This window comes from Bradysia coprophila, unplaced genomic scaffold (genome assembly GCF_014529535.1).
Source record: "Bradysia coprophila strain Holo2 unplaced genomic scaffold, BU_Bcop_v1 contig_373, whole genome shotgun sequence".
Classification (NCBI taxonomy): Eukaryota; Metazoa; Arthropoda; class Insecta; order Diptera; family Sciaridae; genus Bradysia; species Bradysia coprophila.
In genome coordinates, this window is record NW_023503632.1 from 241965 (window position 1) to 260461 (window position 18497).

At 34.4% G+C, this 18497-nt stretch overlaps 1 protein-coding gene across 1 annotated transcript; it reads right to left on the bottom strand.

Annotated features, from left to right (window-relative positions):
* Positions 1–1561: 1561 nt before the first annotated feature.
* LOC119082067 (sodium/potassium-transporting ATPase subunit beta) lies at positions 1562–12255 on the bottom strand. Its single transcript, XM_037191406.1, has 7 exons — positions 11587–12255; positions 6932–7072; positions 6547–6666; positions 6297–6475; positions 6080–6187; positions 5835–6003; positions 1562–2900 (listed from the first exon to the last, which is right to left on the bottom strand). The coding sequence occupies exons 1-7, from the start codon at positions 11714–11716 to the stop codon at positions 2797–2799; spliced, it is 951 nt and encodes a 316-aa protein (XP_037047301.1). The 5' UTR covers positions 11717–12255; the 3' UTR covers positions 1562–2796.
* Positions 12256–18497: the final 6242 nt, after the last annotated feature.

Below are 18497 nucleotides of genomic sequence, written 5' to 3' on the forward strand. Positions count from 1 at the left end.
AAATTAAAAGAATGATAAACGAAATAAATATATGCATGATGCGTGTCAACAACAACTTTCCATTTACTTAATATTTTTTATGACTATTTTTTTTTGTTTTTTCTTTAATTTATAATATATTTCTAACAGATCTTTTTCAATTTTTTATACTTACTTTGGGTTTTTTCATTTTTTTTTCTTCAATTTATTTATATTTATTTTTATGAATTAGTTTTTTTTATTATAATTATTAATATAGTTTTTTTTTTGTTTTTTTCCATTCAAATTCATTTATTTTGGTTTTTAATTTTGTTATTTTAATGCTCGAAGTCTTACATTATAATGATCAAATATACAAACTATCCAATGCCTAAGCTCTATAAGTTTATTTCATTTTTTTTCTCAATAGTTTCTTTTTGTACACAACTGCAACTCTGAATATTTCATTAACATTGTAAGAAATACAACAAAAAAAAAACTTTTTTCTTTTCGATGCACAACAACTACAATCGCATAGTAAACAATTTGTGACAGTCGATCTATTCCATCTGTCAAATTGACGTTTTAAACGTCACAAAAAATATTCGAAGTAGTCAGAAAATCTTTAATTTTTCTTCAATGTATTGTGGATTTGAGCACTATTTCACAGGACTCTTAATGATTGACGCTGTCGGCCAGTCGGTCACTTGTGTCATTTCACATGAACAATATTTTCATGAAAAAATTTACATTTTTTTAACAAATGATTTGCTTTTTAAATTTCGCAGATCAAAAGACCGATTTACAGGCTGCGACATCGTTGATATTTGCGATAGTGACAATAACACTTTCCACAATGTATTCTAATAGAGAAACTGAGATGATGAAAAATAAACAATTTTCTGACCACTTTGAATATTTTTTTTCGTTTGACGTTTAAAACGTCACTTTAAGAGTCAAGATCAAAAAAGTCATCAATTGCATTTCCACGTGACTGGAGACTGTGTAATTAGGCGATTCTATCTCTTGTGCCTAATTTAAAAAAGTAAATTTAAAGAACTCCAAAATAGCTTGGGATCTTATGGTCAGGGGTCTTACTCAAAAGAATTTTTTTTTTTTTTTATCAAACCTAAGACCGGAACTGATCCACTCGTAGTAACTGATAACATCACCGTTCGTAGTACATGTTTTTATGAATATTTTGGTCATTTATAGACTAGAATTCAATTAATCAGAAAAGAAAAGTTTATTAATACTAGACACGGCTCGACACGAACCACTTTCTAGGCAGACCCTTCAGGGTCTCGTTTAAGATTAAAAGTTGATTTGGGATAGGAACACATTTCGGTAGAACATTGAACGGATTTTCGACGGTCCACTCTTTGTAGATATTGATTTTTGGAATACAAGACTTCCGACTTAAAACTTTTCGTTGAATTATTAGAATTAGTTAACAAAATATTATAAACGGCTGGATCATCAGTTGCAGTAGTGTACAATTCTATATATTTTGTAACAATTAAATAAAAGGATAAAAGTATTAAATTGTTTATGTTTCTTATCAATAACGTGTTTATCAAATGTCAATCATTTATTGGTTTCATTTTTATTATTAAATTTTCATCAGCTATACTGCGTCGAAGGGTAACGAAACGAAGGATTTTTCAAATAAAAAAAATCGGTCTACGGGGGTAGTTTAAGCAACCTAAAGAAAATCAATTTGATTGCACTTCATCTCCGATAGAAATTGCAACCAGAAACGTTATATAACGAACTCTATTATATGGGCCAGTGAATGGAATCTATATTGTAAAGAGAGAGAATTGGAACTAACATAATGAATGAAATGAGGCCATGAGTTAAGAGATAAGAATGTCTCGTCATTTTTTTTAAACAGCTCTATCACAATTTATCCGTAAATTTTATACCGTTTCAACCGTTCGAAACCGGCCCATTTTCTCGTCTTTTCTTTAGTCAATTCGATTTTGCAATCCATACCATAAACTAAGCGGAAAACGAAAATAATTTGTTATAATTTAAGTAAATTGCACAAGAAGAAGCTTTTTTTCGTTTTTTGTGTTGATTGAAAATTGGCAAATGAAAATATTTTTAAAATATTTTCATTTTCGTCGTTTTCAATCCATGGGTCCAAGCATGGGTGAATGGATTTGGTTTCTTTTTTCATTTGAAATTTGTAAATATAATTTGTCTACAATTTTTTTTGTGTTTTGTTGTTTGCCAGATATATTTTCAGATAAATTCATTCAAACATCACGCACACACACCACTGTAACAAAATAATACAGATTTTTCTTCTTATATATTTCTTTCTTCTTCTTAAAGTTTTTTTTTCATCATTTTATCGTTTTTTTATCGTTTCAAATTAAAAACAAATTTGAAAAAATAACGAATTTTAAAATTAGAAATTTTTTTCCTTTTCTGCTTGTTCCTCCAATTTGTAACGGAATCGATCAGTTTTGTTTTCTTTCATTTGTCTTAATAAAATTTACTTTTTTGTTGTTGTTGTTGTGTGGTGAACATTATTATTTAAAAGAATAATATTCAATTTATCGATTTTAACTTTCATGATTTTTCAATTTTTTTTTCTTTCCTTTTTTAACCTGTCCTTACTTTCCTTTTATCGTTTTTTGTATTTTCTTTGTAACTAAAAATCAGCTGTGTTAGTATTTGTAAATGAAAATTGTTTGTTCTCTTGTTCTTGTTGTTGTTCTTGTATATAATAAATATGATACACGTTCATATTTCCATATAATATTGGTTAATGCATTTTGTTTTGGAATGACTAACAAAAAATGTGTTGTTTAAGTGCGAAATCACTTAATCAATCATTAATTCGAAATGGACGGAACCTCTCCGCTCGGCACGATCATGGGCAATATTCTTGGCCCATGCTTTGCATTCAATGTTGATTAGTACACCGGCTATGGAAAATTTAAAAAAAAAACGGTCAAATTGAGGTTAGGTTTGGTTTCATTCGTTTGTGAATGTTATAATAAATCGGAGCAATACTCTCTCTAGCATACAAGCTTCGTTTTGATGCTGTCAAAAAACCATATTATTTCTTTGTTTTGTAGAATCATGCACTGTTGGCTAATTTCTAATTTTACATATAAAATACAAAGGGAACGTTGCATTTTTACCACCTTAATGAGTCTAGTTAGGCTAGATAGTGTATTGGTCGGAGTATACTACTTTGCCCACGTGAAGAAATCCAGCCAGTTAATCTAGTCCAGTTTAAGCTTGTTACTGGTGGTCCTCTATGTTTATCTGATTTCTCTAACTTCAAACTCATTTCAGCGAAACTAAGAAGAAGCTTAGATAGAAATGTCGGATTTTTTTTGTGTGCACAAAAATCAAAATTACGGAAACCAAGCCTAACTAAGCCTAGCCATTCAAATCAAAATCGTTCAGCTAAATTTCGTATTAAAGACAGGATTTCATCGGATCGTCCAGGTCGATATCTCGAAAAAAATGGCTACGTACGATTTAGATTTACGTTATTAACAAATTTTCTTTGTCTCATCTTGTTTTCCGGATTTTTTTTTTCGGAAAATAGAAAATCGTTTTTCCAGCCATTCATATGAAAACCTTCAAAGTCGAAAATCTCCGAAAATACAATATTTTTTTGAAAAATTTCTTCTGTTCTGGCTCATTAGCGATGCTTCATGGAAGAACCTGTTTTTTTTTGGAGGAGTCGGAATGGAGTCGAGTTTAGGGATCTCCCAAAAAGTGTCCCGAAAAATTCATCAACTTTGAGGCCATTTTCACTGGCCATTTCCAATTTATTTTTCATAAAAGTGGTGTCATTCGAAAGCTACATTCAACTACTTCTGATTTCAGCTGGCCGGCCATGATCCATGTTCAGGAGCCTGAGAAATGGCCAGGAAAAGTCATGCATGCCCTTTTAAAGATTTTGTAAGTTATTTCTAGATCAACAGATCAATTTCTAGCTACCTACCGCCGTGGCACAGGCGGTAGCACACGAGATCGACAGTCAAAAACAGCGCAGGCCACCCAAAGAGCGCGGGTTCGAATCTCGTGGAAAGTTGGTTGAAAAGGGATTTGCGGGTAGAGTTCCGTTGCAATGATAAGGCATTAATATAAGAAAGAAAGCTTAATATATAATAAAACATACGTTGCTATAATTTGCGATACTAATTCAAGTGTTTCTTGCGCATACATTTCATCACTACTTCCCCACTACTTGATTTCGGATCGAAAGCTTTTTCGTGTAACATAACTATTTTATTGGTCCCGTTACAGGATGAAATTGTTTTTGTGACTGTATATGGAGAAACCCATCCAATGTCGAATCCCAACGTTTCTAGCACTTCCTTGTCCTAAACACTAGACATTTCTTATGTTTTTGGCCATTTCTTCGGCTAACATTTGGACTTTTAACAAGTTTGAAGTCGACAGAGGTCAGTTCCTAAAAATAAGTGACGTCTTCATGGTCAGTGGTCTTCCGAATCCTAGAACTATAGAACTGCGGGGAATTGCGATTTTTCTGGTTTTTCCTTATGCTATTACCTTAACCATCAAGAGAATTCACTCAGGAACCATTTAACTTCATTTCTGGTAACATAAATTGTGTGCTATAAAAGGTGTTAAGGAATCTCGCGCCGCGTCATTCACAATAATTCACAAAGTGACATCTTCCTTATACAAAATGTGTCAAAATGTGAATTATTGTGAATGACGCGGCGCGAGATTCCTAGCAACCGATATAAAATCACATTAGTGAGAGATTGTCGGTTATTTTTGCCGTCGTTGTCGATAGCAGGTACTTGAGATGGTATGAAGAAGTTTCAGTATATTGAGAATCTAGGCGTTCAATCGACCAAAATACCAAAATGAAAAAAACAACATGATAAGGCGACGAGATATCAAATGAAGTTTTGTAAAATCAATTAGTACTTTGGATCGTAAATTAGTTTCCTTTTCAACCTCGTAATGGTGGAATGTATCTTCAGCTGATAATAAATTGCGTAATACATGTGGCAGGTTTGAGCTTCAAAGCTTTCCCATTTTTCATTGACCAACGAACCAATTTCAAAAGCTAATCGAGGTCAAACTTCCAACAAACTACCCACATTTCTTTAGGGATTCTGAATGGGGTGAGGTTGGAACAACAAATTTGATTTTTTTTCTATGTGTGGCCGATAGTGCATTGTGGAAGGAAATGTTCATCAAATAGAACGTCAGTGTGTTCGACTAGATGTTTTTCAAAGATGGAAGAGACTGTGTGAATTAATAATCTTGCCAAATAAATGACACCGTTTCCTGCTTCGAACACTAATTAAATTCGCTAACACGTTCACGTATCAAATTTAGCATGTTTCATTGCCATTTTAGCACATTGCGTCAACTAATAAACATAATTGCATAACTATAAGCCATTATTATGCACCTGAAAATGAATGCTCGAGCACAGAAAATGATGTACGGAAAAATAGAGAGAACTTTGTACAGTATAACGCCACCATATACTCCTTTTCGTCCAATACTCGCCACCATCCTTACGATGAAAACAACAACAAAAAAATCGTTTGCCGAAAAATGCGCAAACTCGTCACAGGATCGAGACATATACATTCATGACGAAATCAGAAACGCCGTTCAATGAAAAGAGGGAACGAGAGCACCAGAGTGTATAATATGGGTCAGATAATATTTTAAAGTGTACAGAAGCACCTCGTTTATATAACCGTTTCTTCATCGGCAAAGCGATAAACGACAGGAAATGAGGAAACGATTTTTCGTTCTAATATTCAGTGAAATTAATCCCATTTATCGTTGACCGAAAAAATGGTAGGGAAACAAGCAAAAAGCCACAAAAAAACTGGTCTACTTACATTTCGGGTGATCGAACTGAACAGCCACTAATGGTGGTAAATACCCTGGCACATTATTGTATGGGAAAAAGTAGTCCGGGAATCCTCGTTGTGGGAAATAGTTGATGCCACCTAGATTCTCAATGTCGGCTGGATTTTCACCTTCGCAGGAAATCCAAACGAGATTTTTCTGTGAAAAAAAAAACAAAATTTTCCATTGATCGAAAATGACAATGAAATTTGAGCTTCTGATTTCTGGGTCGTACATCTTTTGGCTTCAGCTGTTCGCCGGAAATTGATTGTTTGATGTAAGCTGGCATTTTCGCGGGTAGATTCTCTGTAGTATTGTATACGTCCGGTTTCCAATTATAAATCTATCGGAAGAGAAATAGAAAAATTGAGGCAGATTGAAGGTAGAACGGCAAAAGGACGAGATGTTCTATATCGAAGTGTCGGTACAAAGCGAACTTCTCAGAAATTTACCTTATTTAATTTTAAGAACACACACGGTCTTCGTTCGGGATAACCATATTTTCCTTTCGTCTTTTCCGGCGAGCAGTTACCAAGTGATTCAGCAGAAAATATGCAAGCTTTTCCGTCTTGCTTTTGTGTATTGTGATCACAGTGAATTTGGGTGTCTGTATTGATAGTCTTCTTGTAATCTACAAACATTTCGAACAGTTGTCAGTTGTCAACGGATACTGTACACGCTTTTATGTAAGACAAAATTCACCTTCTAAAAATGTATCAACAGACTTGAACCAGTACTCCATGTTTGATGGACTTGACGCTTTGTACCAAATGAGAGTACTGCCAAGTTTAGCCTCTGGAGGCATTGGTCGGAATCCTAATCCTGTTTTCAAAATATATTTTTTAAATTCAATCAAATGATAGCCCACACACAAATTCTGCGATGAGAACTTTTGTTGCCAAGCAACGCACTTCAAGCAAAAGTGCTTTGAGTGACAGCTGTCAAAAAGAGGACCATTTTGTATTACATAATTTTCCAGACTTTTTACGGTGCCAAAATTTGTTTGATACTCTGTCCAGTTTCAGCACTCTACTTAGAGTACCACTCATGCTTGAAGTGCGTTGTGTCGAGTTGTCTTTGTACATACCTGGATTCGTTCCGATCAAACTATTGTCTAGTTGCCACTTGGGTTTGTCGGTGTCTAATGTTTGCCAAAATATCGTCAATAAACCGGCAAAGAAGCCGGCTAACGCAGCATAGAAAATAAGGTAAAACAGAAGGATTTTCGCTGGAAAAAAAAGGAAAAGGAAAAATATTATTGACAAACTTTTGAGATTTGGTGTCGATCCTGAAATGGAGGTAAAACATTCGGTTCTGCTTTGACTCTAGTGTTCAATTATCCTTATAAACAAAATGTATGTTAAACCTAATGGGGAAGGGGGCATCAAACCCTCGGCGATACTTTGAACAAACGAAGTAACAGATTTAATGGTTATGTGGTGTTCCGTTTGCCATTAAACTTGGCTAAACTTAAACTGTGTCTCCACTGAACACGAAAAGAAAACTTGATATCTTAAGCTTGCTGTAGCTTGGCTGTCTCACCTAACACTTTTATTTTCATCGAAGAAAAATTGGCAATTAAAAGAATGGAAATTTAAACCGTTGCGTTTTTGAATTAATTTGAAGGCATTTCATGCATGGTCGAACAAAGCGGTTATGTTAACTGGCTGATAGCCTTATAATCAAATGTGAAGAAAAGTTTCTTCATGCGGAAAATTAGAAAATGAAACTTTTTAAGCATAGTAGTAATGGCAACAGTAAAAGGAATGCCGATAAGGTCACCTTGTTTTAAATAAGGAAATTGTTGTAAATGTCAACGTCATATAGTAAACATTTCGGACATCCATCGCATAGCCAACGCAACGGAAACATGTTACCAATATATTGTTTTTGATTCGATTTTGTGGCAAGAACAACCAACTGCCACTTAAAAATGAATTATTGTCGGAAATTTTCAACTACGATATGGTTGAATGAATTTATAAATATTTGATGATACTTAATAATACACTTCATTTTCTTGCACTGTATACAACGACATGCGCTGGAATATTTTTCGTGCTATTTTGGATCGATTTTTAAATCAACTTGAAACATATATTGTCCAATTACCATCGTGAATCGCATTTAAGAGACTCTTTTTTCACAAAAGCTTCGTTAACCTGTCACATTATCATGTGTTATCGATAACAACGACAAAAAATGAAAATCTCTGTGTAATGTGGTCCGTTATAAACTGCATGTTAAAAAAATTGAAGTACCAGATTTGAAATTAACGAATTAAAAATACTTTGACCCGATAATAATACTGGTCATACGTTTGTCGTCTGTAATAGATTAATAGTAAATTAGCTGAGTTTCTGGTAAAGACTACCAATGTTCTTGCGACATATTTTCGAACGTTTAAATATGTCGCAAGAAATTATGAAGTTGCAACGATGCACCAAAACTCTCTTTAGCAAACAAAATTCGTTTTGATGCTGTCAAAACACCACCTTATTTCTTTGTTTGTGGAATCATCACTACCTTACGCTGCATTTTTACCATCTTAATAATTGTAATTAGGTGCTGGAGATGGTATTGGATGCACATAACAAAAAATTTCAATTTGAAAAATTCGAGAAAAGTTTTTTTTTTCAAATTTTTCAAAATTATTCAGATTTTTCAGAATTTCAGAATTAGATTTCTCAAAAATTAGCCCTACTAGCCCTAAAATGTGAAAAACCCTTTGTCATAAACAAAGCTTAGAAAATCGTTTGAAAAAGTTATTAAAGTTATTTTAAGAAATGCTTAAAAATAGAAAAACTAAAAAAATCGTTGAAAATCCAGTAGGAACGGTGAAGAAAGTCCTTTGTCAATGAAATTTACAAATATCGCTCGAGTTGTGATTACATTGAAACACGAACACGAAAAATACCAACGATTACGTAAATCCTTAAAATGTTTGTAACGGCAACGACATAATGCAAACTATCGGGGAGGTAACATCAAGCGCCATTTTATTAGATGCGCGATGGTCCTGTACGGTTCTTCCTTATACTAATTAGTGACAGATGATTTCAGGATTTGTCTTAACATGAGATTTCATAACAATTTCGTTTTGTTTTCCCTAGGGTCGGAAATGGTTTATTACAACCCTAGGGATGAAAAGTAGCTTGATTTTAAGCTCAAAATCATGTAAAATCCATTACATAAGTCGGGTACAAATATGAAAAGCCTCATTTTCGTGTGTGTATATTGACCTCGGCTTCACCTCGGAAACAAAATGTGTACGAAAACTGTAATTTTTATCCTATATAGCAAATTCCACTAATGTAGCAGTGGCATACGAATTTTCGCTGATCGAATGTTTAAAAAAAGCATATCGCTACACCCTACTCTTTAACTCTACAGTCTGTAGATGCTTGAAACGGAAGACGTTATCGTTCTCATTTAAATTTTTTATCGAACGAAGAAAAAACAAACTGAAATTCACTACACATTCTGTTTATTCCATCTTAGACGTGTGTGAGTGTGTTGTTAAAATGTTGATTTTTGCTGAGAATATTTTCTTTTTGATTGACATGCAAAACTGACGACCTAATCATTTCGTTATTTAATTGGAAACATATGACGTGACATGTACAAATATAGAGAATTGTATGTTTGATGTTTAGGAAATCATATGAGGTAAAGACGGCTTTCGATTTATGTTAATCAGTAACCAAAGGAAACATAATATGGATTATGATAAAAGGACTAGCCACAGCACTGTTCCTAGCATGAACACTGAATTGACAATTGTCAAATTTGGAGGCTCTAGTGATCAAGGCAAACGCTTAGGATTGTTCATATTGTATGTTTTAACTCATACAACGAAAATAAGTCATCTATCTTTATAAAAGAAACGCAGTGCCTACTGCAATTTCATGAACATCCGAAAATTTTCTATGTTCATGCTAGAAGTATTGCTGTGGACGAGCTAATTGTGCACACCATTATTCTAAAAATAAGAGATCGATTCTGATTCTTAGTCCACTTCCGTATACAACGTCGTAACTATACCGTCACGTCACTGACGTCTTGAAGTCTGTATACCATTCGGCTATTTTTGTTATATATACCCCACCAAACGACCGGTATAATTATGAGAAAAAAAAACTTTGTTTAATGTGCTATGGTTAAATTTCTGAAAATGCAACCCAGCAAAACGTTTATAGCATCGATGAAGGCGATTGTATATCAGAAAAAAATTCAATACTTTGAGCAAGGCTCTTTCAGTGCGGTTTAATTTGCTAGGTACATTATGTCAACGTTGTTATTAAATACAAATTGATTGTGAAATCGAAGGAATATTGGATTGACTGCGAAAATAGGAAAAATCCTTTATCACAACGCAGGTGAGAAATAGTCATTTTCTCCCCACCTCTGAAACTTCTGAAGCCTTTGTTGTGAAAAAAGTTGTGTTTAGCTCGGTTAAAAAATTGACAATTGCATTTTCTCGGGTGACTTGTGACCCTCGCTACGCTCTCAACACCCTCAAAATGAAATTTTGAACACATTAACTTTTGTTAAAAGGAAAAGTATTGTCGTTACGTGTGGGATAGTGCATATCAAGTTATAATAATGATCTATTCGACTTGTCGTAGTCGGACAACATTTTATTATTCATATTACGTCATTTATATTAATTCATTTGGCGCGTAAATGCACCTAAAAATTTGAGGTCGCAGTTTCTAATTATAGAAAGAAAATTGTTTGTGGCACCACAACGCTCTAAATGTAGCATGTATGACACAAATTTTGTTTTTCTTTTCGATTTCTTTTTTCTAATGAAACTGTCTTCCACTCAACAGCATCTTGTGTTTCTTATACTCTGTGGCATTTTGGACGAGTTATTGAAACAAAATTCGAACAAATACAAAACTGAGAAGAAGAGTTGTATGCTATGTAGATGGAGAATTTTCCGTATGAATTGAAATGCCATCACTAATATCGATTTCAGTGGTTTAGCCTTGAGCCTTATATAAGGAAAATATTTTTTTTTGTAAAAGAAGAACTGTGAAAACAGAACGATTAAACTGAACGAAAAATAGTCAGAGAGAAAAAAATATTAAATTTACGAATACGATTCGACTACCAAACAGACCAAACAATTTTCGGAATTAACATGAATATTTAAAAACAAAAATGTTCGGTCGAAGCAGCTATTAATGTTAATTTATATTGAATTTCCTTCGGAAAATTTAATTCCAATTTTAGTCGCTTAAAGCGAAAAGACAAAATAAAATCGAAGACAACATTTCAGCTGATTACATAACATCTACCGTATCCACTTTAACCCTAATACGAAGAGACTATAGCCAAACTTACAAACTAATCGTACGTGTAGTATGTTACATCACCCCCGAAGTGGGTGTGCTATTATCGATTAATTCGAAGAAAAAATAGAAAATAATTAAGGGAAGTGCATCTGTGCACGTTTTTTTCGGAGGAAAAGCCTTGAGCAATTTTCGGTTTATATTCCCTTTGAGTGAATACAATTTCTCTCAAAACGGATTGCCTTCTATCAAGCGAAGTAGAATTATGTTTAAAGATTCGCTGAAAGCATTTCCTGGCAGGGAACACTAAATCAAAATGGTTGCTTAATGAAGGGTGCAACAACATGGCGGCCATATTTTCTTTTTCCACACTTTTCTTTGGGAAATAATTTTTTCTTTTTTAGATCTGTTCAAGTCCAGGTAGTATCTGTAAAATCCTTACCCCAACTACCAGCCGTTCGGCCCATAAATTGGCTAGTCTCTCCATTCCAAAGGAATTGCTTAAAACTTTCCCAACCACTTAGTTTCGGTGGTCGTGTATAGTATTGTTCTGCAACTTTTTTATCGGCCATTGCTGGAGTTTCTTTAATTTAATACAAAAAAACACAAAGTTTTCTCCAAAAAAAATTTGAAATCACAAAAAATTCAGTTCAGCAAACGGTAGTCCCTGTTCCACGGTTTACTGAAATAATGCGCTTTTCACCGACCCAAGAACCGTGTGTTACTTTTATGAACGATAAAAATTAACGTTTAACATCGAAAATTATTTCACTGGGCGATTGGTTTCAATTTCGAACTGGAAAATATACATACAGCACAACGCCCGTTTCCACTCTCAACAAATTGTTTATATTTAATCGCGTCGTTTGTATATCGAAAACATGAAATAAATTCTTTCTACGGAATCAACATCCAATGCCAATTAGAAGTGATCTTACAATTTTTTTCAAAACCGTCAAACCGACTGTGTAATATAGTGCCGAATAAAACGATTTTCGCAGTTTCACATCTACTTCGATAGTGCCGGGGTTGTACAGATGAATTTCCTTAACTTCCAGTGTTTTACACGACAGTTAGCCGACAAGTACGAGTTGATTTCGATATATGCTCCATAATGTATGAAAAGTCTTATGATTTCGGTAAAAAATCGCGCATTTTTCTTCACTACGCATGCCTATCATATTCGATCGACCACTGCGACAGTGGATATTGAAATACGTCGGCGCGGTGTGCGTCCTCGGAATTTGGAAAGAAAAAAAAATGATTTTTTTTTGTAGAATAGAAGATTGGATTCTATCATACTTCGTTCCGTGTATAGGTGCAGTTTATGTAATAATTTCCTTTACAACGTTCGGATGAACATATATACGTTCATATCTCTTTGTGTGGCTAGAATTTATATATTTTGTATGGCAAAAGGGAGCATATTACAGTCGATTCCTGAGTATTATCTCATGCTCACTATTTTTATACCATCGAACACCACGTGACTCAGCCTGCACCAATTACGTCATAGCTCAGCTGTTACGACATCATTATCCTTCGTGCCTTATGCCTATACATCATATATCTACAACACTGTTGTTGGACGAACATTAGCATGGTGTACATATATTTATACCTACGTAGTTTTCCCGTCTAAATTTAGACGGTTAATAAACAACACACAGCATATGTAGCATAAAATCTGTACACATACCACATGCATCATTATATGATCCACACAATCGCAATTTGTGTGTTGTTCACTAATAATTTTTCATCAATTAAATTATGGAATCGATGAAGTTGCTGAATGTTTTTGTGCTTTGATTTTCAATTGAACTACTAGAACACTAACATAACTATTCGATTAAGAATGCTTGACGACTTCATTCATTTGCTTTTTTTTAAATTCATTAGTTTAAGTCTTCACTCAAATGTGTACATACAGGACAATTTATAGGGAAAATTGATGAGCGAAGAGATGATGCGATGCGAGGTTTGATATGGTGATTTGGTTTTTAATATGCAAAATCGATTCGATATGCAACATTACGTTGCCAATTGATTGTCTACGGTCTGTACATTTACACTTGGGTACGGTCTTGTTAGGCAAACATGATTTTTCACATTTATATTATATTCGCCAAATCGCTAAAAAAATTAAAAAATCGCCAAAGTGTGAAGAAACGCCAAGAAAAATCGCAAAGACAAAGAATGGAAAATCTGTCTTTATTGACGTCTTCACATTTTGGCGTTTGTCCTTGGCGTTTCTTGACATTCTTGGCGATTTAACCATGTCGATCCCATAGAATCTATCCTTTATCAAAAGGTAACCCAAAGGCGGTCTGTAGGGAATGCATCGTTTTACGACATGTATTATAACGACAGAATTTCATAGACAGAATGTAAGACGTTTCATTCGAACAATCAATAGTATTTTACATGACCTAGGGATAAGGGAGTTAGTTATGTCGTTAGGAAACGTAGAAATAACATAGAAGGCATACGTCTCAAGCAAACGTTAATCGGTGAATTTGAAACGAAAGCTAAAATCGTTGTTTTAGTCCAGTAACTAGAAGAAGGAATCATTCGACTACATCGATGATACGCAAACAGACAACTTGAATTTGCTCCACTTTCTAAACGAAATCCAGACAATTCATTGTTATCTGTTATCGACAACGATAGTAACAATAAACGACCAGCTCTGTCTGATGAGGTTTTATATAGCATAAAGCATGTTCAAAACAAATGAAGTAAAAGACTTCTGAAATCGATATTTGAAAATCTTCGATCAATTGAAGTAATAGATCAGATTTTACTTGTTAATATGCTTGCCGTCTGTGACATCTTAAAGTCTGGCCTGAAGAATCGTTCGCAAAGAGATACAATGGATCATCGGCGGATAAGTTTTATATTTATTGGAAATTGCTGGCGAAAGTTTCTCCGAAGAACTTAAGCAGTACCAGGTTTTTTTCCGCTGCTTTGCTAGTAACATGAGTGCCATCCATATTAACTTCCGATTCAACGTCGTCGCAACGAACCATTGGATAATTACATCAATTCAGTGCTATTGCAATTCAATAACGAAGATTAAGATTTCGCGGGGAAAAGGAGTTGATCAGTTTCGATTCGTTTGCTTAATGCCAAATCTAACGCAATTATCTTTGGATAATTTAACATTTTTGAACCACAACTGGGCAGAGCACACGTATCCGAAACTGGTTCTCTTTTCTGGAGAAGCATTTATTACCCTAAATCCACAATTGGAAGACATATCGTTGATTCGTTTCGTCGGACGAACGAATAACGTTCTATGCACCCTGAGCGGTACACTTACCAAACTGAAAACCTTAACACTCATAGCCTACGACGGAGGGGATAATGTAAGCTTTACACAAACAGTAATTTTGTCGGCAATGGATAGTTTAAGGAGCTTGACCTTAAACATTGATAAAGGGCTGTTCAGTCCATTCCTTGCTATGATTCAAACCGATTAAAGAACATCGAAAAATTAACGATTTATGCTTGGCGTGACCATGAGCTAGGAGTCGATGATATCAGTTTAATGTGTTCGTTTAACATGTTCGTTGAAGGAGCTGCAGTTACAAAATTCCTTCCGTTTAACAATCGAGTTGCTCAAGACTCTAATAGTACACTTACCGAAATTGGAGACTTTCTCGCTAGGCCATGGTGGAGATCTGTATCGCACTGCCGACGATACATTGAACGTGGTTTATGTATGCCGTAAACTATCACAACTGGAACTTCAATTTATGAATCTACCAACATTAAATTACGATTTCTGTAAACCATTTGCTAACATCATGGAAATCAACGATTGCAATTCGGAGTTGGTATTGGTCTTCAACGAAACATACAAAATGACTTTTACACGAGACGAAGCTACCCAATATCTTCACGATCACGAATTGTACAACACTGAACCAATACCAATCCATCGCAATCTCTATTGGAACGGTTATGATGCTGCATTCAGTTCATCGAATAAGAACTTGCTTGACTTGAACAAGAAGATTCTACATAAAATAGCCAGTTTTCTGGACGGAGACGCATTGGCTTCTCTATTCGATACATGTCGGCGAGGTCAACAATTATCGATTGACTAGCTTAATGAAAGTAAAGTGTTCCATTGTGCGGTATATCCGTGGAAGCCGAGGTCGAAGCCAACAGATGAAAATGTGTTAGCTGTTTTGGGACAGTGCATCGACTTGGGGGTGAATTTATTCGTCTTCCCTTATGGTGAAGAAGAGGATGAAATTCATCGCTTTCATCCTCTTCTTCACTATGAAACTCATCAACTAAAAAACAAGTTCATGAAATGCGTGAACCGGTACTGCGGCAATGTGAATAAAAATTGGATTAAATGGATTAAATAGGAAAAAAGTTCATTTTACCAAATACTGTAAAAGTCTTAAAAATTGTTCATTTTGATCGAACCACGTATACTACAACTCATACTACAATGTTAAAAAGCGAAAAAATCCACTTTTAGGAGTTTTTGGTGTAAAGTGGATTAAATGGATTAAATAAATTTAATACCATTTTTAACAAAAAAAAATTTCCTATACCTCACTAGTACTTAAACGAGCTGGGGATCGTGCAAATCTATTTTTCGCAATTAATTTACAAATTTTTCAGGTTATTATTTCGGTAAAACTAAAAAAAAATTTTTGGATTAAATGGATTTAATGGATTTAATGGATTAAATGAAAGTGCGTCACCCCTCGAACTCCACCGTGAATGTCGAGTAGTCGATGTTTCCTCAGTTTATCATCGTTTTTCACCTATTTAACCGTAAGAACCGTAAGAAACTTCGACTCTTGCTCGACATTTCTTCAGAATGTCGTAAAATTTTCAGGACAATTTTACCTGTGGACAGACACACTTATCCGCTTCAGGAGAAATTGTCACCTCTTTTAAAACAGTATTGGCAACAGTGTTACAATTTATTGAAGAGGTAAAATACACTCTGAGAATTCGAGAAACTTTAAATAGAGCTAATTTTGATGCACTAAAATACGATATTTTTGCATTGTTGACCAGATGAGATACTAATGCTTCAACATGAATCAAAATCGATATTAGCTAATTTTGCATATAATTGAAGAAGTATAATAATAAACGTCTTATGACATGCAACATCAATTATCAACTTGTTATTAAATCTCATGTAATTATAATGATATCACATCAACAAAATGAAACATTATTTTTTCGTTACCATATGGACTGTGGATGTGTGTACGTTTTTCCCTTCTCATGTATCTCAGCGACACGGTGTTACAAATTAAGATGTTCAATGCTATTTATAAACATTACTATATTTACATCATGATTATAATAGGCTTAAATAGGCCAAATACTTGATACTCTGAAGATCGTAAATATGAATCTGAATTATGATTTACATCGTTATAGAGTTATGTGTGAAACGAACGTTTTCAAACTTAGACGATGGTCGAGGTGCCACAGGGCGCTCATTAACGTATTCCATATAGGTTATTATGTACCTTAAGGGAAGATATTGTCAGATCAAACGATTTCACCTCAGTGAGAAATAGGAAATTCCAACTCGAGCCAATTCACGACGTAAATGCGTTGACTATACCTCATGTAAGGAAGCATTAAAATTTATTTTCTCGTCCATTTTTTGGTCACTCGTTCACTTAAAATTCAAATTCTAAATCGCACTTACAGCCTGAATAGTGGCGCTCGCTTCTCTCTTGTTGGAATTTCCTATTTTCACCCCTTACTAAACAAATAACCATTACAATTGGACATGACATGATGGGATAAATAAAGTGAGTTCTTCGTACTAATTTACCCGCCTGACGATCGGTATTGTTTCATTCTGACACAAACGAATCCGCTAGTCTAAAAACCAATACTTGATTCGGTTAATCGTTGGCGGGTCTAGCAAATGGTAATATTTTCTACGAAAAAAATAACACATTTGGCTCTTGTTAATTGATGTCGATGACGTTTTGCTTGGCAACAACGATATTCGCTATCGAATAATAACCAGTATGATCGTTACTCGTGATCAGCTGTTACACCATAATATGAAATTGCAATCAATTAGCATGGTTGTTGATCATCGGAAAATTTTGAGCTAACAAGTTGTTTGTATCATTTTGTATCTCAACCACTGTAAAAACTGTAAAGATTTATTGGCCCAAGTTCTTGAAACGCAATATTATGCTGAAAATATTTAGCACGTCTACCCTGTAGTTTTAGTTACTAAATTTTGCATTTTCCAACCGAAAGTGTAGAGAACACACCTCAAGCATGAGTGGTACTCTAAATATGGTACTGAAACTCGACAGTGTGTCACACAACTTTGAAACACTGTAAAAAAACAATTTCATAGTACTCTACGTGGCAGCTGTCAACTGTGATCATTTTTGCTTGAAGTGCGTTGGTGCACTGATAAAAAAATTTACGTCCAGTATGTATGAAATGGTTGGCAGACAGCTTCATTTCTGCCTTACTTCGGATATGTATATTTCAACGTCTGACATGTATATCCAACGTCTGACATGTATATCGTACATGTCCGACGTATAGTCATACGTACTGCTCGTGACTAATCGTGTCACTCGTATGTTTGTACGTCGAACATGTACGATATACTTGCCAGACGTTGGAATATACATATCCGCAGTAAGGCAGAAATGAAGCTGTCTGCCAGCCATTTCATACATACTGGATGTATGTTGACGAAATTTTTTTATCAGTGTAGATGACACTAGAAAAGAAATGTAGTGAAGAATACCGATTCACATTTATATTTCCCAAATATTGGTAGATGTTGGTCAAAATTGAGTTAAATAACGGTAAAGGGCTATTTAACAAAGGAAAAATTCCATTGGTAAATCCAGAAATGTTGTTGCTGCCTAAAGTCCAAATAGTTTGTTGATAAAAAGAGTATTTGCTAATCAACAAGGTATTTAACAATAGACTTGTTGACGCGAGTCTGTTAATTTTTACTGTAACCCAGTGCCTATATTCGCGAAAATATTTTCAAGAATTTCTCAAATTTTCAGTGAAAATTTTTCACAAAAAAACTGTTTATGAAAATTCACGAAAATTTGAGAAATTCGTGAAAATTTGAGAAAATTCGTGAAAATATTTTCGAGAATATAGGCACTCCTCATTTATTACTTCAAACGAACCGTTCTTCACACAATTCGAAAAACAAAAAATTAGCGAAAAGCTCGATAATAACGGAGTTCGATGCTAGAAATGTTTTCAACAAAGTGGAGTGAACAAATATAGAAGTAAGCGATCTGTTAACTTCTAGAACATTTGGTATTTTTATAAGAAAAATCTAAAAATAAATAA